The following is a 25,298-nucleotide window of genomic DNA, read 5'->3' on the forward strand; positions in this document are numbered from 1 at the left end:
CAAGATGGACGTATGACGTAGTATTTCTGTGCTCGATACACTCCCCCGGCGTTCGTATAGGTTGCGGTAAGTTTTTTTCGAACATGACAATCCGTTAGTGAAACTAAGTCATATGTCTGTGTTATGTTGACAATGGATGCGCACGTGATTTAGTTCCGCCCCCTATCCCCCCGCATGTTTTCGGAAATATTCGTACAGCTGTATCTGTCTTTTATCAATGTGATCAACCCTCAAGACTCTACGGATATTTGAAGGGTGCGATACTATTCTGTAAGTAGTCAAGATTAACATGAGATATGCAGAAACTGTGTGAGTTATGGCCACTTTAACAATATTTAGACATGGGTTGTGCCATTATCCCAAAGCAGATAAAGAGAATCATTAAAGGTGATAAAGAGAGAGAGAGAGAGAGAGAGAAAGAGAAATAGAAAAAAGAGAGAGAGACTACTGCTGTGCTTGACATTTATGTCACTATAGTCAGTAGCTGGATCATATGAGCTCAGACACATGATTGCACAAACAGAATAGTAATACATGCATTTTATCACACATCCTGCTGCTTACATGAGGGTTTGTCAAGCATCAACATGTGGCATTTAGCGTCCGCCAGGCAGGGAGCCACAGGAAACAAGAGAGCAGAGAGCAAGGCTAAGCACAAAGGTTGAGTATATCTGGAGCACTCTGACTGGATCTGTGCCATCTCATAAGAACCCAACCAATGGTAGAGGAGAAACTGACAGAAACTCTGGAGATTAATACACACACACGCGCACACACACAATGTTCCAAACACCAGCCTATACAAACAGCTACTATCCCAGAGGCAGTGATTGCCTAGCAGGATACGTAAAACTTCAGGTTCTGCAAGTACTTGGAACGATCTCTAGTTGTTAAACACTATATAAAACAGAAGCTCAAGAAGTTGTTTAGTGGTGACATAAGGAATACAGTTTCCGGGTCCAAGCATCTATTCATTTCAAGCGGGGCTACAGCTTAAACAGCTGTTAATGAGCACTGTTTACTCACATCTAGGGATGCAGCTATCGATTCTTTTACTAATCGAGTATTCTACTGATTATTCCACCGATTAATTGAGTATTCAGATAATAAGTATTTTTTCTTTATTAAAAAGCAATACTAAATATACAATATAAAATAAGACGGGTCTCTTAAAATGAGTAAAACAACTAATTTGTTTCCTTTTTAGAACAATTAAAGTTTTTATTGCTGAAATTGCATACATTAATATCTGTGAAAACTAAACCCATTTAGTACATTCCATTGCCATATTAAATTCAAAATGCAATATAATACAAATATATAAATAAGAAACATGAATAAAAATAGAAAGAATAATTTCAAAGGTAAACAACTAACTTCAGCTTATGCATGATTCATTTAATTCATAGAAATTAGTTTTAGTTTCTTTTTTTAATATTAAATAGTAATATATAGCCTATTAGCCTATAGACTTTTATTTTGGCAGGTTGTTGGAAGACGCTTATTTTTTAGTATGTCTGTTTCTTCAATCAAACAATAACATGTTCGTGAAATAAACTCTCAGAGCAACTCTGGAGGTGAAGTTCATGTCCTCATTCAGCGCAGACAAATTCATGAGCATCACGCGTGTAGCACGTTAAACTGTGCAGTTCATTCACGCAGACACGCAGAACAGACTAAAATGCATGTGTCTCGTGGTGAATGCGTGAGACTTGAGAGCCCTGTAACATGAATAGAGTTTAGCGGGCTGTGCGTTAGTAATAACGGTCCGTGGGGAAACGCAGCGCTCCGTGTGTACTGTAGTTAAATGGATTAAACGAGGCTTCGAGGCAACAAAAATTGCCTCAATGATTTTTTGTATTCGAATTACTCGAGTTACTCGAGGAATCGTTTCAGCCCTAATGTATAGTATAGCTATTAAGATATACTTTTAAAAGAAATAATTGTTTCATATTTTTATGTTAAAATTGTATTTTGTTTTATTTTTTTGTGACAGATGTCTTCATTTTTTGGTTTACATTAAAATTGTTTAATTAAACCTTGAATATTGTCAATTCTTCAACAAAATAACAAATATTACAAAAAATGTTAATGTTTTGAAGGGAACTCTGTGAGTTTCTATATATTTTTTACTAATATCGTGATGCAATCGTAATCGTAAAGTCAGTATCGTGTATCGTATTGAATCGTGAGCTGAGCGTATCGTTACACCCCTAGTAATATATTTTCCAGGGCTGTCAAATGATTAATCGCGATTAATCGCATCCAGTTTACATATATGTTTATGTACTGTGCATATTAATTTTGCATTTATAAAAACATACACATAAATGCATATATTTAAGAAAAATATTAAAACAATTATATATTATTTAAATATTATTTAAATTATTTGTCAATATAAATAAATACATATAAATACAAATATTTCCTAAATATGTATACATGCATGTACAGTATATATGTTTATAAATACAAAATTAATATGCACAGTACATAGACATATATTATGTAAACACAAACTTTTATTCTGGATGCGATTAATCGCAATTAATCGTTTGACAGCCCTAATATTTGCCCACATAAGAATACTTTGGTATACTATAGGGAAATTACAAGATACTACAGTGTTTTTGAACCATACGGGAAAAAAATCTACAATACCAGGACATAATGTAACAATGCAAATATACAATAAATATAGGATACTGCCTTAGAATTTGCCTACATTTTAGAATAGCTTTGACGTTGGGAGCAAGCATACGATGCACACGGCATACTGCATACTATATCTAACATACATATTATGCACACACACTCAACAACACCACGACTAAATTAAAAACATTGACTCTCACTGGACCCGTGGTTTATATTCAAATTTAATCTGTGTGGTGCTTGTGGTTACAAAATTAATCCATTGTGCTTCATGTCTTCATCATGTCAGCCATTGGCAGGACCTTCTATCAATTTTTAAATGGCTCTATGAGCTCAGTGTAATTAGTCCGAGGCCACGGGACAGGACTCTCATCAAAGAAAGCAGACAGAAGAAAGAAATCTTTAAAACTAAATTATGTAATGTGTGTGCTACAAAAAGCCTGGTGCTCTGGAATCAGTTTTAGGCTTTTAAAAAGATTAAACTTTACGTTGAGAAGCATGAGAACAGAGAAGGCAGAGTAAAGAAAACGTTGTTAAAGGTTGAGTAGGCAATCCTGTCCAGAAACGTTTTTTGTCATGCTGGTTGGAAGTCTCTTAACATCCTGATAGCAATCAATAAGTAAAGTGATACATTGGTATTTTTATAATTATATATCATCTGTGAAAGGCGTAGGACCAAAAAATGTTTGCCCGATCATTGTCCTCGGTGCGAGGGCAATGATAGGTCATGTGTCCATTTTCAGTCAACGTATTTTGCATCCCACTGCGCACCCTGTTCAGACAGACACCATACGTCATCAGCATGGTCACATACCCTGTAGGGTTGTCACGGTACCATTAACATGTCTTACGATACTATACCAGCTGAAGTATTTCAATACCAAGTAGTATCACGATGCTGTGCCATGTTCATAATTCAAATCTATACAAAAAACACAGATTTAGATGAAACATTTTGTACTTACTATAGTAAACTGCATTATACTTTGCACTTGAATATTTTGTTGTATTAACTGTAGTAATTGGATAAATTGTAGCAAATACTGTAGTTTACTTTAGTATTTACTACAGTAAACTACTAAAACTCATAGACACTTGTGTTTTTGAGTCTTACCATAGTAAATATTTAAAGGTGCAGTGAACTGGGACCACAATTTTAACCCGAGCTTTTGTTATATAAGAGGGAATCGTATTCAAGCGAACATCCTGTAAGTGTCAGACCTGAAAATGCCCTTATTAACTGTTATTGACATGAGGCTCACCGAACGGCAGGTTCTAGAATGCACCTATCCATCATAGATAGGTTGAACACCGCCTCCACAGAAGAATATCAACGGCTACTTCTCGAGCCCTGCCCACTGGTTCGCTCATGACAGTACTGAACACAAGCTGCACGGAACCAGATAGAGCGAGTTTAAGCATCATGCCGTTAAAGATCGCAAAATATTGTGCAGTGCCTGGTTGTGGAAGAACACAGTCGCTGCATAACCTTCCTTCGGATTCCGACAGTAGGAATGCGTGGTTGAAGTTAATTTTTAAAGATGTTCCAGCTCACGTGGGGAAAACATTGAGCGTTTGTTTGCTTCATTTCAACGCGGATTCCTTGAACAAGTCTTTGCGGAGAGACTAAAATTAAAAAGCAGTGCTGTGCCGTCAATATTGGATCCGATAGAAATGGCGCAGCAATCTTATGTGAGTAAAACATATTTGTACTATGCGTCACTATTGCTTTGTTAGAGATCGCTTGCTATGCCCTGATAGTATTACCTGGGGACCTCTAGTCATTTGTAATAATTGTAATCGGCATCTCTGTGATTTGGCGGACTCATATATCATTTTTCAAGGTTTTATCCACCGTTTGCAAATAATGGAGGCTGTTTTGAAGTGTTTTGATATTATTTCTGGTGCTAGGTCACATCCATATCTGCCAACACTGTCGTTTTGGCCAGCAGTCTACCGTTTGTTTATTTATCATGAAAACTATAACATTTGAGACCCGCGATCGCGGTAATCTTCTGTCCGGTTCGCAGGTCTTAAATGCTGACATGTACGGTCATATATCACTAAACACCATACAACTATAGGCTATACAAACTATACGCAAAGCCTTTCCATCACATCTGGGAAATAAGTCCGTAAATTTGAGTAAAATCACATTACGTAACGTTACGTGTCTAACCAAATTCAGAATTTCAGAAGGCTCCAACTAAGTCAACTACGCAAGCTGCTATCCAATCATAGCAGTGGGCGTTTACTTCCAAGTCTTCTATGCGGTCCGCCCTTAAAAAGCGAGCGTTTTTCCAGCTGGCCTCAAAACCAGGGTAGAAAATAACCTATTACTTATTGATTTTGATGTTTTCGAATGTAAAACCCACGCAAACGTCATAAGTAGACATCAGACAATAGTATAAAACAATAAAAACGGCCAGTTCACTGCACCTTTAAGTACACTAGATCATTTTTCACGTGGGAACTAATTCACATGTGGGACAAATTTCATTGATACAGCAGTTTTTATAAAGGGAAATATTAGGCTTACTTTAAATGCAGAACTAAGACGGCCAGTAGGTGGCGTCAATTTTAGTGAATCATTTAACCAACTCGTTCAAAACGCTAATTTGAATCATTATCTCTGAGTCATTCAAAACACACATTAATTTAGGAGATAAACACTGCAAAAAGGCGGATGTAAGTGTTCAAATGAATATTAATGCGCATATGCAACATTACCTACGGTACTACCGTTTCAAAAATAGAGAGGCATCGCGGGTATTTTGAAGCTTTAGCATCGCGATGCTACCGTAGCACCAGTACACCATGCAACCCTAATACCCTGTGTAGACACAGCGGGAGAATGGCAGGTTAACACCTGGAAACTAACTTTCTCCTTGTTAAATGTGTGCAAGTTTGCAAGTGGCACCCGCAAAGGACGAACAAAAATAAAGGCCATCTTAAAAACTTCCACGACTAAAAACGTCTAATCAGCAAAGGGGTGGACGCAGAATTCCATTCGCGAATGCATTCCGGTCCCTGACGGTCGGCTCGCAGGGGTTTCCGGGGTTTCCCGCTCGGTCTGTTCCCGATTTTGTTCCTGGAGGTTTCAACAGGAGATGGGTGTGAAAAATGGGAAAATCCTGGCCAAAACAGGAGTGTTGACGGGTATGATTATAATCTGTGTTGCTTTTCCACACTGGGGGCAACTATGGGAGTCAAGGGTTTCAAAGATGATGCCATGGTAACTTCTGGACATGTTATGATTCGATTTTGATGGGTTTTGATTATGTTGCTTATGTAGTTTGTGGACCTTTATTTATTACAACGTTACCCAGCGTCTAACGGGAACTATGGTGCATCTAATCTCATTTTAAAGCTGTTGTTTATGGTAGCGGTCTTTGCTATTGTAGTAACGTTATTTACTTTGTACTGTAACATGTTCTCACTGGTGAATGAGACATGATTTAATTGGAATTGATCCAAGAGCTTCTGGTTTGTGCGCGTTCATGCGTTTTGGAGGAGGCGTGGCTTTGGACGGTGATTCGCATGGAGGGTGGGATCATGATTTCAGTGCTAGCAGGCTAAAGTTAGCATCTTACCAAATCGTCTATTCTGCCTTTAATGGCACTTGGATTTTTAGGTACACATGTGCCGGTGTAGTTTTTATTGATTGTAAAATGTCTCTACCAATGTTAAAACTAAACACACTCCCTTGAAGCACATTAATATTTAGTAAAACTACAAAACTTTAAAGTAAAGTGAAAAATCAAAACAACTGCATATACTGTATATATAATGAAATGTTTGTATGTTCCCGCTCAAACACCAAAAGGAGCGAGAGAGGAATATCACCGGTATGCTAACAGTAAGGCAGAGGATCAAATTACAAGACCAACCGACACATCGCTAACAAGGTACTGTACGTATTACACAACCACATAGACCAAAGCTGCCCAAACACTACGAGACAAAAAAAGGAAACGTGGCAGGGCATTAAACAAAAGAAAGCCACAGACGATAATAAAGGTGCAATCAAGGACTAAAGAATCAGAAAGAGAGAGAGAGAAATGACGGAATGTAATGTATCTTCACAGTTCATCATTTTTAAAGACTCGAGTCTTTCCATTGTGAGGAACACATTGTACGGTTTGATCACTGGCTTGCCTTTTATCTAGAGATAATTGACCAACACTTTTTCAGTTCTTCTAAGTTTTTTTTTACTTTTCCCAGTCCTCTCTTCATTACAGTTTAAAAAAGTTGACCAGTTGCCTAACAACCGAACAAGTTGAATGCAGTTGCCAACATTTTTCAATGGAAGATGCCTGAAAGGGATACTTTACTAGCAAATAAAAATTTTCCCCATGTTTTACTCACCCTCAAGGCATCAAAACTGAATATGGTTTTCTTCTTGAAGAATAATACAGTCGGAGTTATAATACCACTTATCATTTTACTTCGAAGCGGTAGAATGGGAGTGAATGGGTGTTGACTTTTTGAAGCTCCAAAAAGTCCATCCATCGATCAAAGAACTGCTAGACACGGCCCTGTGGTCTTAACAAAAGTCTTCTGAAGCGAATTGATGCGTTTGTTTAAGATTAATATCCATATTGACAGTGCTATTAACGTTGATGTCTAGCTTCCGTCATCTCTCGAATGCGTGTGAACCAGAGGCTTGTTTTTACGGCAAATGACATCACCGGAACTTACTGCGGTTCCAGTCTGGAATGGAATTCAAGCGCATTCGAGAGATGACGAGCAGTTCTTTGATCAAAGTATGCACTTTTTGGAACTTCAAAAAGTCATCACCCATTCACTCCCATTGTACCGTTCGGAAGTAAAATGATACGTGGTATTATTGTAACATTTTCCCCGCCTTCGTCAGCCACGCCCCCTGTACAAAAGCCACTTCCCCGTCATGCATGATCACTATCACCGGACTTTTAACCCCAGGACTACATCTCCCATCATGCACTGCACCCCTCTGACCTCATTGATTACCCCGCACCTGAGGCTCATGATTACACTCCACCTGAACCCCATCCGATGGACTCTATTTAAACCCAGTGTTTTGTCATGTTGAATGTCCTGTCTAGTTGTAGTCTGACTTAGTTTATTCTCTACCTTGGACTATCTTTGTATTATTTTACACCAGCATATTCCGTCGATGTTATTTGTTGGATTATATTTTGCCTGTGAATTCCGTGGATGTTATTTGTTGGATTATTACTTTGTTCCCTTTGATGTTTACTCTAAGAATACCTGAACAGTACTCCTTTTGCCTGGACTCATTAAAATCACTCTTTACTACTTCAGCTCTCTGTGTGGCATCGTTCCTCATCTGACAATATTGTTACAATTATAAATCCAATTGCATTATTTTTCAAGAAGAAAACCATATTCAGTTAGGATGCTTTGAGGGTGAGTAAAACATGGGGAAATTTTGATGTGGTAGTAAAGTATCCCTTGAAGGCAGCTTGGAAAGTTGCTGAATTTCTCTAGATGATGTTGTATATTCATGAGGTCATCGTGTCATATTTGCATTTTACTTTTCTTGTACTCTCTGAACTGTCACATACTGTATTTTAATACATCTAAATGCCCAGCAACGCTGTTCTCATCTATTTATGTTCTGTTTATAAAATACTGACAAAACATGACCTTTTAATACTACATGTTAACAAGCAGTTACTTTCACGTCACTTCAAAAATCCTGATTTATAACCCCAACATCATCTGACACAAATCACCATAGGCTTATGTGATTTTGGCTGCAGTACATTAATTAAAACAAAAATTAACAAAAAAGTGTCATAAAAACCTACAGTATACACTGTGGGTCAGGCAAACCGCAAACATGCCATTGCTAGTATAATCCGTTTAGTCGATTACTCTTTCAGGCAACCCACAAAGTAGTGAATTTTGTAAATGTGACTTTACACATCCTTAGTACTCACCTCACAGGGTGACACAGTTAGAACGCTCCGGCTCTTCCTCATCTTTGGCAAAGTCTTCCTCCACCCGTCCCGCACAGGCCTGCTCCACTGACACTCCTGCAAAAAACAATAACGCAAACCCACACCGTCAAACCTCGACTTTCACAGAAAAGAGCAAAAATAACATTTGACCTTACCTGCTCGTGAGAAATGCCTCAGGGTAATGATAAAACGGAGAGTCATTCTTTTGTGGCATAACAGATTGACAGCAAGAGAAGCACAGCTTGTCTGCAAGTCTTTCAAAAACCACATGCATGAATATTATTTATGGGGTTGCGTGCTTTGCTTTGTATGCTAACGTTAACAAATAAAACAGTCAAAAAATTAATGTTGTCTGAACACTCCCCCTATATGACACTGGCAGGCAAATCTGTGACTCTCGAACAAGCAATGAAATATTGTGAACCGCTCAGAATATCACAACAAAAGAATCAACATCAACAAGCTGGAAAATGTTTCATTGACAATGTGCAGTTGCTGTAAATTGGAGCTGCTCAAGCGTACAAATACAAGAGCTCTTCAGTGCAATTCAACAAAAGGCAGAATAAAACTACTAGATCATACTAGTCGTGTTTTCTGTCAGCCTGACATTATATCTACCTGATGAAATATTAAAAAATAAATGTTTGTTAGCTTACTGTACAATCTCCAAAAAAATAAATAAATTAGCAGTGAACATATAATGTTTTTTTGCTCCCCCTTAATATAGATGATATAACCAAACTATTTGCTTCTATGGCTGTTTCAGGCTTCTGTCAAACCATCAGCCAGTTCTGTGACAGACAGTCTAGCTTTGAGGAAACAAGGAAGCTCGCAGCTGTCACTCAACTGAAGGCCCGAAAGCCGTGACTCCATAACCATTGATTTGACCATCCCGCTCTTAAACTGTCTGTTCCATACAGCCCGGCTATACTGACGTTAACCAGAGAAGGATTTAGATTGCATGTCAAGTCTAAATGGTGAGGTTATATTTTATCACTATCAGTGAGCAATCGAGCGTGTTTTGTAACAGGAGTGTATAGAAGTTTGTATGGTGGTCATTGATCAGTGACACTTTAGACACTGACAAGTGGGAATTAAATTTCTTGTCTACAAAGGGATTTTATACGCGAATATTTCATTTATTACCTTTCTCTAAATGCAGAAATGCTTATTATGAAAAAGGTGAAAAGTTAATCATTCATTAACGTCAACAACAATATATTATACAACTTAAGTAGGAAACACAAGTAGTAAACATCCTGCAATTTTAAAATGGTTAAAAATCAAAACATTAACAATCTACCTTTATCTGGCTATGCCCATTTTGACGTTGGCACCAGAGTTATTTCTGACAACAATCAAAAGAAACCGAGAAGAACCGTTACTTTGCTAAACGTGTCTCTCCAATATTTTGAATTTAGACTCCAATGCCAAGCTTAACCGCTAGATGTCAATGTACCATACGGTTTGTTTAAATGCGACCCATAAGTCCCATTCAACAAATTGTTTATTTAATAAAATGAACATACAACAAAATTGAACCAATCGTTTATTTAAAGGGGTCATATGGCGCGAATACGTGTTTTTCTGTGTCTTTGGTGTGTTATAAGTTGCCCATGCATGTATAAGACACGTAAAATTGCAAAAATGTAAGTGTGGGAACAAAAGATGCATTTTATCTAAAAGCGAATGCTCACCCAGACCTGCCTGAAACGCCTCGTGTAACCACACCCCCACAAATCTACGTCAGTTCGTGGTATGATTTGACTAAGACCGCCCAAATGTATAGCAAATAAGGTGGGCGTACCTGTCAGTACAATTGCTTTGGAACCTGATGTTCCAAATATGGTAAGAGCCGTTACATTTCCGTCACGCTTGCAGTATTCGACCAATCACTACACACTGGTTAACTGGCCAATCATAGCACACCTCACTTTTCAGAGCGATGAGCTTTGTAAAAAATCCTCGCGTTTCAGAGAGGCGGGGCAAAGAGGAGATACAAACATGCACGGTATGTGGAAAATACAGCATTTTTGAACCTTAAATCGTGTATACACATTGTATTACATCTAAAACAAATGATAATATTCGTTTTAGCCGTGTCATATGACCCCTTTAATACAATTATTATACAGTAAAATAATAATATACAAATTAATATTAACATAAATTCAATTAAATATAAATAATTATATTATTAGACACCAGCCAAACACAAACTGAAAGTTAACTGGGGGTCAGGCACGCATGCGCGCATCCGATGAAACGGTCTATATAAGCATGTAAACATCTAAACATCTAAGCCAGTGTTTCCCAACCCTGGTCCTCGGGGCACACCTTCCAGAATGTTTTAGTTCTCTCCCTATATGAAACACCTGATTGATGAGTTGAATCAGGTGTTTTATATAGGGAGAGATCTAAAACATTCTGGAAGGTGTGCCTCCAGGACCAGGGTTGGGAAACACTGATCTAAGATGTATAAGCATGTAAACATTTAATTGGAATCTCCTCCGCAAACCTTCATGAGGGCCAGATGGTGAAAAAACATATTCTCCTAACAAGTCTTAATGCTCCTCCATTAGAAGCTCATCTGAACTGCTAGATAGGAAAATAGAAAGCTATAACAAGGCCAAGGGGAATCCCACAGGTTTAGCAACATATCATTAGGTTTCATTACAGATGAGTGCCAGGAACATGTGGAACATTACACTTGTGAATATACATATAGTTGCAAACTTTTGTTTAAGTTGTGTGTTGTAGATTTAATGTAGTTGATACAGCCAGACACCATCTGAAGATCACTGGTTCATCAGATTGTTTACAATGGCATTACATTTCTCTACCCAAGCTGCAGTCTCATTTAATTCAGGTCACAGAACCTCTCGATTAGAAATGCTCATGTGGTGGAAGGTGGTGTTTTGCTTTGTGTTTTGCTCAGCTCTTAACGTGTAGGTGATGGTCATGGATTAGTGTTTGCTTTACCTGAGCCCTAATAAGAGCACTTAAGGGTAGGATGGCAGAAACAAACAACCACAAATTATCTTTGTTCCGAATGCTTTCACAAAACACAGCTGGAATTACATATACAACCACAAGAGAGCTTTATCCTCTGAGCAAAACATGGCATTAGCCAAGATACATTTTTTTTAAATAAGTGGCAACATTTGAAAAGGCAAAACTCACGTCATTCATTATTCTGTCTCAACAGTCAAACAAATTCAATACCTGGATACAGAAGGAGGTGCAGACATTACAGTGTTTCGGTAACAACACAAAACAGCACTGGAACTAGTTAAACACGCAAAAAAAGGTAACGTCGCTCACGAGAAGACAAGGTTTGTTAAAGCAGTCCCTGAGCAAACCGTACAGCTTATCAAATTTTCAAGGTGTCATCATTCGATCCATTAAAACATTAATGAGAAGACTCATTGCACCCAGCGGGCCTTGTGACGGAAGAGGTGCTTCTTTTTAAGTTATCCCCACAGTGCCGAAACTAGTTCCTGAACGTCAGAAGAACGCAGGAATGAAGGTGCCATGGAAATTTCCTGTTTGTTGAAGCTGATCTGTTGCGTGCAATAGACTCCCAACTGACATTATCTTGCCACCAGAAACCAGTCACACTGGCATTCTGCTGTCAGATGGGACATGGGTGAATAAAAACACCTCTTCCCTGCTGTCATTTCTCAAAACTGCAGTTCAGGGTACCGTAGTTCACTACAGCTATCTGGGGATCAGACACAGCTATCTGGAGATCAGACACAAAGAACAGCAGAAATTATATTTTAGTGCTGTCAATACGATTAATCGCGATATAAATATAAATACACACACATATATATACATATAATCTCTATAAACTCGTATATCCGAGTGAAACGGTTTCTGAAATGAGAAAAAATGTAGGGCGGGCTTTATTTTGCCTTTTCCTTTTGATTGGTTTGTTTTATATTAAACTTATGTTACATTTATATAAAAATTATTAAATGATATACTATTATTAATAATACAATTATTTAAATACAATGTTTGAAGGGCAATGTTTGAAGGGCAAAAATATACAAGTTGAACCAATATTCTTGTTCGGGCTTAGTTAGGAAGACATATTATTTTAGGTTGGCATACATATATTTTAAAAACATTAAACTGAGGGTTATTTTCAAATCCAGTCAACATTCAGAATGGCGAATGTTGACTGAACTCATTAAGACAAATCTAGTCCAGCTATACTCTATATTTCATGCGTTGCGCAGTAAAATGCCCATAATACTGTTATTTGGTCATGAAATGTAGTTTTAAGAGTTGTTCAGGCGAGAATGTATCTGTTTTAAGTTCAAATATGCGGTCGGTTAATAAAGATAGCGTCTATTTGAAAATTTGCTCGGACGCTTTAGGAGAGTGAGCTCCAGGTAATCACTGGGCGTTCAGTGCTCATGTACCCGCCCAACGTACCTCACCTCGGTCAAGTGCTTCTGAAATTTATCGCTGGCTCTGATGTCTCTGATGCGTTTAAACATGGGATTGAATTCATTTTGGCTATATCTAAAGGGCAATCTTTTGTCTTATAAATCTATCATTTGCCCCTGGGCAAATCGTTTTGACTGAGAGCAAAGTTAAGTTACATAACTTTAATCTGATTTTTAACTTTAGTCTGAAGGAGCGGATGGAGAAATAGTCCCCAATATACCACAATTGAAATAAACCTTCTGAATATATACTGTATATTTAGATGAATATTTAGGAGAACACATATATGTGTGTGTATGTTTGTGAGAGTGTATATGCTATTGAATTTAAGATGTCTTTAGTCGGAAGGTTCACTGCTCATTCGGGATCAATCCGCACATAACTGCCGGAGTCACTTTCCGCCGGTTTCACACAAGTCAGGCAGCCGTTTTCTCAAGTTCACGTCAGGTAAGTGGCAGTAAATAGATGTTAATTTTAGACTAAATTAATTGACAAAGACGCAAATATTCGATGTTTTTGTGAAGATATATATAAGGGTGTGTTATATGGTATGTGTCCGAGCGAAAGTAAAGCTTTTAGTTAAGATATAGGCCTAAGTGTTTACGTTGTGTGTCTGACGGAAATTACATTTTAGTCAAGGGAACAAAGTCTTTCACCCTGCCAATTAATAACACGCAATGTTTAAATTTGTATAATGAAGGTTTTAAATGTAATTTTGGCGTGTTGTATTATATTTTTTTGTAAAGTTAAGATATGGCATGTGCTTTTTCTCTCATAAGCCAAGTTGTGTACGTTATGTTGCTGTATGGTGCTCCATTTCGATGCGACTGACTGAAATCTATTCAACTTATTGTTAAAAATAGTCACAAGTTATATTAGGGTAACGTGGGCTTGTTTTGTGTGTTTTTGCCTGCGCAGTTTATTCAACTAAGATGGCAATTTATTTGAGAACTTGGGTGAATTATTCATTCATGTTTTCCTCTGTTATCCAATGTTATTTCCAGGTCTATGCAGAATTTAAAAGAATCACTGGAGGAATCTGCACTCAACTTTCCACAAAGCCTTGGAAGGCCGTGCTAAAGATCAGGATGTATCAATCTAGAAGATGCGATAGTCAAGATGAGTTAAATGCTATACTAACAAGCCTAACGTAGATGAGGCACACATGCACAATGTTCTCAAATAAATTCATTTGTATATTTTAACCATGTTTTCTTTAATGCAGAACACAGATATAGCCATGCATCGATGGAGGGCAGCAAGTGATTTTCTCAATAGGAATTCACTATAACAAACTCAAGATACCTATGTTTTGCATGGTTTTTTTTTCAATAGGCCTTTTTGTAGTTAAGCAAATAAGTTTGCTGTTATATTTCAAATGTTATGTCTGTCAACAGGAGCAGTTAATCATGTATGTTCAACCTATATGATTGTTATGAATTAAAGGGGTCATATGACGCGAACACGTGTTTTTCTGTGTCTTTGGTGTGTTATAAGTTGCCCATGCATGTATTAGACATGTAAAATTGCAAAAATTAAAGTGTTGGAACAAAAATGCATTCTATCTAAAAGCGAATGCTCACCCAGACCTGTTTGAAACGCCTCGTGTAACCACACCCCCACAAATCCACGTCAGTTCGTGGTATGATTTGACTAAGACCACCCAAATGTATACGCAAGTAAGGTGGGCGTACCTGTCAGTACAATTGCTTTGGAACCTGATGTTCCAAATATGGTAAGAGGTGTTACATTTCCGTCACAAGCTTGCAGTATTCTACCAATCACAACGCACTGGTGAACTGGCCAATCATAGCACACCTCATTTTCAGAGGATGAGCTTTGTTAAAAATCTGCGCTTTTCAGAGAGGCGGGGCAAAGAGGAGATACAAACATGCACGGTATGTGGAAAATACAGCGTTGTTTAACCTTAAATTGTGTATACACATTGCATTACATCTAAAACAAACGATAATATTTGTTTTAGCCGTGTCATTTGACTCCTTTAAAAGCAGTGTCTTGGTTTATTTGTGTGGTTTACTTTTTGTGACTGAAAGATTCCAGTTAATATTTTTTGGTAACAACCCCAATGTGCAATTATTTATAACTAGTTCCACAGGTTTTTCTAGTTAAAATTCCCAAATAATAAAAATTACTTGAATTTTAATTGACAGAATCTTTGCTGTATGTTTTCAAATATTAAACTAATTAAAAAACTTTAGTCGAATGAACTATAAAACTGTTGAGCAAGCATACTTTTTAATATCTGAGTCAAGTTTGGGCCAACTAAAAAATAACAATTCAAGTAACACTTTGGGGACAGAAATGGAGTGAACGTATAATTTCTGTGGTACTATAGTTACAAAATAATAATTAGTTGAAACAACTTGAATTTTTTTACAGAGCATTAATATATACATAAACATGTCACACACATATATTATATAAACACAAACATTTATTTTGAAATCGATTCATCAAGATGAATCGATTTGACAGGACTAGTTTAGTTATATTTACGCTTAATTTTTTTTTAATTTATGCTACTACAGAAAAGTTCTATCAAAATTCAAGTTTTTTTTGTTTTTGTTGCTTTGAATAAAAACTGCATGACGTTACATTATTTAAATATACTGCACATTAAAAGCATATTTCATGTTTATCATAGTGAAAATTTTTCAATACTATATAAAAACAGCTGACATAGGGTTGAGAAATATTTTCTAAATGTTCCTATTTGCTACTGCTTTGTATTATTGGAAAGTTGCCATTTGTAAGATTTCACATGATGAGCCAAATTTTGACAAGGAAAAGTAAATTGTTTTGAATAAATGAACTGACCATGAAAAAGCCATGTTTATGAGTTATAGGGCTACAGTATATGATTTACTGACTTATATTTATATGACTTAAAACATAAAACAAAATTGTATGACTTCATCAATAAAAATAGCTTTTTAATCTTTATGAAGAACTCCTAATAACCTAAAAAAAGTTTTAAAAAATTACACAAGCCACAAAAAAATAAGTCTGATGGCAGGCTCGCATGCAGTTTAATGCATCCTAAAAACTATAAAGGTGTGCGAATAAATAAAGAAATGAAACATTTTATTTTCGTTTCAACAAGATCATCACCATCTAAAAAAATCACAGATGAAGATCAACACACATGTGGTTGAATTCATTTAAGTTTCACAAGCTCTCTTCACTTTAAATCAGCGTGCGCATCGAATTCTCCTCAATAGGTGCAGGTGTGCCTTTTCTCCATCTTTGGGTTATAATCTTTCACTGAGAACTGCTCTAGAAAGCCTGTCACTTCTATATCATTATTCTGGACTCTAACCTCCTACTTTTGCATATAATAGAGTAAAAACTAATGGTTAAACTAATCTGTAATTAGGTTAATTACCAATACTGTTGGAGGACTCATAAATGTTTTATTTTGTGAGCTTCTGGGCTGCAGAGCTGTTGATGGAAGGGGGGTTGGGGGCATATTAACACTTTACTGAATTAGTTTCTCTGTAATGAAACCCTGCTTGAGTAAAAGCGTGAGACTCAGAACTGTGACATACGACTAAATAACACTTCTCGCATATGCAATCAAATTATGCCCTTATATTTTCTCAGAACCAATGCCACTGAATGCAAAAGCATGAATTTCCCATGTTATCTGTGTCTCTACTTTCTCGCTTTGAAATGAAGAAATTCTGACTCAGAATCATATCTATTAATTGGAGGCTGTGAAGCACGTCCTTCACAATGAATAGAAAAGTACAAGATGAAGAAAACACCCTTTGAAAAGGCTACATTTCATCAAAACCTGTTTCTCTTAAGCAGCTCTGTTTTAAGCGTAAATGCAGGATGTTCTGTTCTGAATGTTGAATTTAGAGGTCGACCGATATTGGATTTAGCCGATAACGATAACTAAGGTGGTCAGTACCTACCGATAACGATTAATTACTGATAGTTTTTTTTATGGTTTATTTCAAATAAAAAAAAAACACAGAGTAAATTAGCAATGAAGTGTATTACATCAATAAACATGCTGCTTGAACCACTCAACTGTATTGTACTTTTAAATAAAACACATCAATATTAGCTACATTAATAAATATTAAACTCCAGTGTATGATTTAAACAAAATTATAAGTAGGTAATTTCTAAAATTGTAATAATTTAAAACATTCTTGGCACCAAACTAGCAGAATGACGGATATATTGTAATATTTTACAATATATACTGTCGTGTTCACATGCGTGTTTGTTTACATTAAAACGACTGTCATTAACATTAGCCGTCCGTCTGTCATCTGTTTTCTATTTCGGAGGCGGATCTCGCGCGCACACGCACACACACAATACTCACAAATGCCTATCCATAGTTACAATAATAAAATTTAAACATTTCTGCGTGTATTTTTGTCACCCTGTTATAACTTCTTAAGCTAACGTTAATAGGCTACTAATGTTAGCGCGCTCTCAGTTCTGTCGGCAAAAATACTGCTGTTCCCCATTAAATGCAGCATATACTCAATAAATTAATTACTTTTTAACATCATGTTTACTGCAACTGGCTCTACCTTGTTATTGTGAAACTTTTAACCCCCCATCTGATGTATTCCGCTTCGTGCAGACTGTGGTCTCGCGTCTCCAAACCATAAACTGTACAGTATAGCTCCAAACCAAACAGGCTGTCAGTTTTATTTCCACCACTAGAGGTCGCTTTTTCACACTATACTCGGAACTCTCCACCTGCGTATCACAGTAGAGCTTTCCCTGCTGCGTCTGGATCAAACGCAACCAGGAAAAACTATTGGTGGGGATTATTGCCGATAGTTCAAATTATCGTTATCGGTGCCGATTAATGAAGAAAACACAGATTAATCGGCAAAAAAAGATTAATCGATCGACCTCTAGTTGAATTAAGCATGAATCAGATCACAAAAGTTCAATCTGTGATGTACCATCACCAGTGTTGGGTAAGTTACTCTGAAAAAGTAATTAATTTCTAGTTACTAATTACATATTCAATTGTGTAATTAGATTACTGTACAAATTACTCTCTCCAAAAAGTATTTAGTTACTTATTACTAATTACTTTCTATATCCTACATCAACCTTGATTAGTTAAGTGATTGAAGGATAGACATGAAACGGCTTATTTATTTCATTCAAATAAATAATATTAAACTACATAAAGTAGTATTATTAACTGACCAAAGTATTACAAATGTGAGGATTATACATTAAAGCAAGGATTTTAAAGTTAGACCTTGAATTTTGATGTCAATTTCACTATTGCACACACATATTTACAAACACACAAAGTATTTAGTTTAATTACATCAGAAGTAAATGTAAATAAATTACAGAAAAAATAAGAGTAATCCCTTACTTTACTTTTTCAAGGGTAAAGTAATTAAATTACAGTAACTAATTACTTAGTAACTAGTTACACCCAACACTGACCATCACACAGTTAGCGTTATATTTGCTTTCCTGCAGCACAACTGCCGGGGGGCATTGTTAGTCCAATGCCAGTGCCATGGATTCAAATCCCAGGACATGCATGTGCAGGTGAATCGTACAGTTATTTATGCAAGCATTTTGAATCAGCAACAGCATACTGTATGTATTATAAATATTGCAAACACTATCATAAAAGCTGAAAAACACACACTAAAAACCACAAAATTCGACTACAGAATTAAGTTCTATATCTAAACATTTTCTCAATGTAATGGCAGACATTTCGGCTAAGCAACATGACATCTCTTGTGTGAATGGATTTAATGATGTACAGTTGTGGGCTGAAATGCACACAGTTGTTATACTCAGTCTATACTTAACATTTGGAAACTGTCAAGACTATCCACAGGTGATTTTTTACATTAAAACAATCCGTTTCAAAGCACAATTTATACAGAACTCTCAGACCCAAGATTAAAAATCTAGTCATTCCCTCGGGATCATGCTTAACTGGTTTTCTCTACATGTGTCATTTTCTAATGTGCTAATTGGGTGGATATTTGTCAAGGCAGATAAAAGGTCAGACAAACAGCTCATGCAAAACAAAAATCGAGACTTGAGAAAGGTAAACACGTCATGTTTGTTGCCTGAACTGAAGGACACGAACCTAGATGGTCAAACACTTTCTTCTGCATGCATTTTTCGAAAGTCGAAGAGTACTGTTTTCTTAAGATTTCAGGAGGTATTCTATGGCCAATTACATGCAAATGTCTACCTTAAGATGCTTTTTTTACCACACTGATAGGTCTGATGTCAATACTTGGTGGTTTAAATACCCATGTGAAGTCTCTCTTAAAGTTTTAAAAGCAGTTTTTTGCATTTTTAAAGCAGTTTTTTAATAGTATAGCAAGTCAATTGTCACATCCATAACGGTCCATATAAACAGATGATTCGATATATTGGTATAATAAATGTTTTCTGACTATTCATATTTTAAGTTTTGACTAAAAATGTCACATCCATAATGCTGGAATTGCCCAGATAATCCATGACCAAAGTCAGTGTTAAAAATGATATTGCCATAAAAACCTTGTACCATCTCAGTCTATAGTGTTAGCAGTACAAAAAAATGGTTAGATATCCAAGAAATACAAACAGATAAAAAAATATATAGCTTGAATGCAGGCCTTATATAAAACTGTGCCAAACATGTAATAGTAAATGTAAAGAATGAAATCCAAAGCGAATATTCAATATTTTTATACCAATAATACTGGTTTGTATGCTCCTGACTAATAACTGTAGCCAATAGTAATTGTAAGGACATTGCCAAATGTCTCATGGGCATCAATTTCAGCAAGCCATAGCTAGAAATTATCACAGCATGATTCTTGGGTAAGATGCCTGAGGTTATTCAGCACTGGCCCATTGACTGATATCAACATCAGTGGATGCCAGCATGCCACGTCATTTGTCCGGAAGCTGTTTGTTCTCTTTGTCTGTGTGAAGCCTCTGGAGGCAAATTATAACTTTAGTTAACTCAGTTTTCTCTCCTCTTTCTAAAAGCCAGGAAACTGCCACTTGAATAGTATTTTTTCTTATTTTAATTGGCACATTAATTGCATTGCTTACATGACTTTAGGTCCTGCCACACAAACCGCAATGCTGAAAAAACATCTCAAAACAGAGTGAATTTCAACACTATTCTCTGACAGGAAAACACATGCATTATGGTTTTTAATACAGATTTTTAATTAAAGCATATGTACTAAATTCATATATATACTGTATATATATATATATATATGGATATATTAGAGACAAAGGTTTTAATGCCTAAAACAAGTTTGAAGGGGAAGAGTGAAATATCTCATATTGACAGACCACATTCACAGACAGTATTAGCTGCTTTTTTCACGCATCTTGTACCGTTTCTACCCTGTTGAAAAAACTGCATATGCTGGTTAGGTATGTTTTGAATCATGGTAGCTGGTTTAAGCTGGTCATGTGCTGGTTTATGCTGGTCCTCAAGCAGCACACATGACCATTTTAGGACCAGCTCATGACCATCTTAAACCAGCAAATGACCATCTTAAACCAGCACAAACCAGCCATGCTTCAAAACCTACCTAACCAGCATATGCTGTTTTTTTCAACAGGGTAGTCCCAATAAAACTCAGAGGACTTTCTATAAAATAAGAAAAATCCAGATAGAAGAGTTAAGAAATTACCATTTTATTTAGGTATTTTCATGTAAATTCACAGCGGTTGTTGCTGAAGCGAATGCTGATTTTAAAGGACAAAGCTTTTATGTCTTGAAACGGAACCAAGCTGCTAAACTGAATGAAAGAATTATGGCTGCTGTCATAAGGTGGCTCTTGCCATCTCAGCCCCACCCATCAAAAAAAAAGATTAAAAGAGAAATGCATACATTACATAAACTTTGTGCGTATATATTTATCCGTGCGTGTTTGTGGGTGGTTGACAGGGCACTGTGCTTTCGAACATCAAAATGAGCATATGGTGTGCCAGATTGCTTTCAGTTTTACATTTAAATAAATAAAATGAAATAAATCCCTATATTGTCAAGGCTCAGTGATGGAAGAACCCAGATGCAGGCAGGCGTGAAGGGGTTAACCAAAACAAGACTTTAATTATTGAAAACAAAAACCCCGCAATGGAGGGAAACAAGACACGATAGTAACTAAAATGAAAACATGAAACAAAAGACTTCCCACAAGGGGGCAAAACAAGAAAACAGGATAACTCAAACTTACTGATAAAATGACGGAGAAGAATATATAACTGTAATAAAGTTCAATGTAGGGAAGGAAGGAGGCGGGAACCGGCATCATTCCAACAATAAACTTTAATCGTCAAAGTAAATAAACAATAATAAAACAGGCCGGCAGTCGGCCGCGAGGGGCTGCCGGCCTGTTTTATTATTGTTTTTATTCTATTATTGTATTATTCTACAAACAAACACAAACAAACTCCACTTAACTTCCGGGCCCGGGTCCTCTCTCTCGATGGTCCGGTCGCTCGTCCTCTTATGCTCCCGAGCTCCCCCGTGAGGCATGCGGGGACCGGCGGTCGCACAGCTGACACTCGTTGCCACTTACGCCGCCGGCCCCGCCTTACCCGCCCCACGGCTCTCGCCCTGCCTTCCTCGCTACAATAACATACACGACAAGAGGCAGGGGATAAAACAAAACAAGGTATACTGAATAGGCAAGGTAAGGAAACACAGCAAACGACGAGGTACACTTCACAAGCACAGGACAATGAAACATGAGGGCATTTTAAAGGCAAGACAAATGAGGGATAATGACACAGGGCAGGTGGGAAACATTAGACACGGCAGGGAAGCAATACAAGAAACGAGAGGGGCGGGGCCAATGACAAGACACGAGAAAGCACATGAGATGTCAAAACATTAACAACTCATGGCTTTCTCACATAAAACCTAAGGGCTCTGTCCCGATCCTGCCACACGACTAGGAATTCATAAACAAGAAGGTAGGACTGTGACAGAGCCCCCCCTTAATGAACACCCCCAGGTCTTCACCAAGGGGTTGATTAACAAGACATGACAGACTGGGACAAAGACAAGAACCAAACAAACATGGTAATCAAGACAAGGGGGAAACAGGCAATGATAACGAACGGGTTGGGGTGGGACAATAAAAACAACAAACAAGGGAGGGGGGGTGGGGCAAGACAAGAGTTCATATGGGGAAGTCCAAAGGGGTCTTAGGGGGAATAGTTCTTGTCCCCGGCTGCGCTCGAGGGCGCGGAGTCCTGGGGGACTTTGTAGGGGAAGTCCTGGGGGGAACCGCCGTCTGGAATGTCAGCGGGACAAGGCTGGGCGCCGGCTGGAAGGCCAGCCGCACAGGGCTGGGGACCAGCTGGAAGGCCGGCTGGAAGACCGGCTGGGGGACCGGCTGGAAGGCCGGCTGCTGCACCGGCTGGAAGGCTGGCTGGAGAGGGCTTGACGCTGGCTGGAAGGCCGGCTGGAAGGCCGGCTGGACAGGGCTTGATGCCAGCTGGAAGGCCGGCTGGACAGGGCTTGACGCCGGCTTGAAGGCCGGCAGGAAGACCGGCTGCTGTGCCGGCTGGAAGGCCGGCTGGAAGGCCGGCTGGAGAGGGCTTGACGCTGGCTGGGACACCGGCTGCTGCACCGGACTGTACGCCGGCTGCTGCACCGGCTGGGACGTCGGCTGGATTACCGGCTGGATCACCGGCTGGGACGCCGGCTGCACCGGACTGCAACCTCTCCACGTACTCATCCACGCTCTCGCTCCCCTAGCGAAGTCCGCAGAGGAGGCGAGCTAGGTGGTACCGCCCGGTGCTCATGCTGCCTACTGGGTTCTGTCGGGCTCGTTGATTCTGTCAAGGCTCAGTGACGGAAGAACCCAGATGCAGGAAGGCGTGAAGGGGTTAACCAAAACAAGACTTTAATTATTGAAAACAAAAACCCCGCAATGGAGGGAAACAAGACACGATAGTAACTAAAATGAAAACATGAAACAAAAGACTTCCCACAAGGGGGCAAAACATGAAAACAGGATAACTCAAACTTACTGATAAAATGACGGAGAAGAATATATAACATACACGACAAGAGGCAGGGGATAAAACAAAACTAGGGGTATACTGGTATACTCAAGGTATACTGACTAGGCAAGGTAAGGAAACACAGCAAACGACGAGGTACACTTCACAAGCACATACATATACAATCAACGAGCACATGACAATGAAACATAAGGGCATTTTAAAGGCAAGACAAACGAGGGATAATGACACAGGGCAGGTGGGAAACATTAGACATGGCAGGGAAGCAATAGAAGAAACGAGAGGGGCGGGCCAATGACAAGACACGAGAAAGCACATGAGATGTCAAAACATAAACAACTCATGGCTTTCTCACATAAAACCTAAGGGCTCTGTCCCGATCCTGCCACACGACTAGGAATTCATAAACAAGAAGGTAGGACCGTGACATATATAGGTTTAAGATATAATGAATGTCCAACTGAATTCAACTGAAAAAGGAATTGTTCATCAAAAAAAAGTCATCATTTATTCACCCTCATGTCATTCATACAGGTTATATGAGTTTTTCTATTCTTTGAAACACAGTGGTAGATGCTTTTGTGTCCTTAATAGAAGTATAGATGTTTTTTTGGTTACCAATGTTCATCAAAATATCCACATTTGTGTTCTGCAGAAGAGAGTCATACATGTTTGAACTTACATGAGGATGAATAAATGATGAAAGAATTTTTGGGTATACGATCCCTTTAAGTGGCAAAAGCAGTCAGTAAGTACAGATAATAAGATCGACTTGTCTTGTCCCCATACCTTGTAAAAACCAAGAGAGTTACCAATGTTGTCAATGTCTTTACATTCAATACTAAGGCTTAACAGATGAGTGACAGTAAATCAACAACACATAAACATTTACTGTACCAATCAACAGTTCTATCAATAGCAAGAGAAAAAAACTATTCCACAAGAACAAACTGAATTAAAGAATAAGTAAACAATATAAAATAACAAGTATCCCTCACCTAATGTGTGAAAGAAAAAAGATTATACCTTTTCCAGCTTTCAAACAGCCAGCACTGAACAAATTAATGACATGATGTCACGGTTTGGGAGGGAAAAACCCAGATGCATGCAGCGGTTAACGAAGAATTTTATTTAAAATATAAAACAAAACCCTCGATGGGGGAACAAACACTATAAACATAAGACTTCTCACACGGCAAACAAAAGACTTCCCTCTAGGGGTCAAAGCAAGAACTAAATAATATTACTAATGCATATTATGTCGTGACAGACAATAATATGCTTCTCTCCACACATAACAAGAGGTTCTGCCATGGTTCTACCACAAGACCAAGAAAGACATGACAAGCAGAACTATGACAGAAGCCCCCCCCCCCTTAATGAACGCCTCCAGGCATTCACCAAGGGGCAGAATAACGAGACATGACAGACAGGGTAACAGACAACATCCAACAAAACAAGGTGAACATTAAAGGAACAATACAGCATTTTTAGGAGGATCTATTGACAGAAGTACAATATAATATACAAAACTATTTATTCAGAGGTGTATAAAGACCTTACGTAATGAACCATTAAGTTTGTAATACCTTAGAATAAGCTGTTTATATCTACATACAGAGCGGCCCTACATACATTGAATTCGCCGCCATGTTTTGTACAGCAGCCCTAAATGGACAAACAACTCTACAACATGCGTTTTCTCTTCCTCTCCGCTGCGGTATCGTGGTGAAACGAATCGCGGGAAGATCCGTGATCCTTACGGATTGTGCTCTCCGGTGCGGAATGCATGTGACCCGCGGATTAACTGAAAGTTTATTCATCATTGACTAAAAGAATAAAACGCACTTTCGCTCGCTCTCCAGTTTCTGCTCCAACTCGCTCTCGCTCTTTCTCTCCAGTATCTGGACGAGTACAATATTAAAGCGGTTCCAGATAAACAATGACGCTCAAAACTGCTCCGTCACACAGCTAATATTACAACAACAACATATATTTGTATGTTAGTATGTTACTCACGTACTGATCCGAATCAAAGCAACCTCCTCGGAGGTGATTTTTAGACGATCTTTCTCTCCAACGTCTCTCTCTGCTGGAAAGTATCTCCATAGATATCTGTGAGTACATATCTGCTAAAAGACTTAATCCTAACGTGTCTCTGCT

At 38.1% G+C, this 25,298-nt stretch overlaps 1 protein-coding gene across 1 annotated transcript in view; it reads right to left on the minus strand.

The window, feature by feature from the left end:
* Positions 1-25,298, minus strand: part of pde4ba (phosphodiesterase 4B, cAMP-specific a) — a 168,482-nt gene that overhangs the window by 130,015 nt on the left and 13,169 nt on the right. The window contains exon 2 of the mRNA XM_057339051.1: positions 8,607-8,702. Within this exon, the coding sequence (XP_057195034.1) occupies positions 8,607-8,648 (42 nt within the window). The 5' untranslated portion in view covers positions 8,649-8,702. The remainder of the gene's footprint in view (positions 1-8,606; positions 8,703-25,298) is intronic.

Source organism: Triplophysa rosa, linkage group LG7, assembly GCF_024868665.1.
Source record: "Triplophysa rosa linkage group LG7, Trosa_1v2, whole genome shotgun sequence".
Taxonomy (NCBI): Eukaryota; Metazoa; Chordata; class Actinopteri; order Cypriniformes; family Nemacheilidae; genus Triplophysa; species Triplophysa rosa.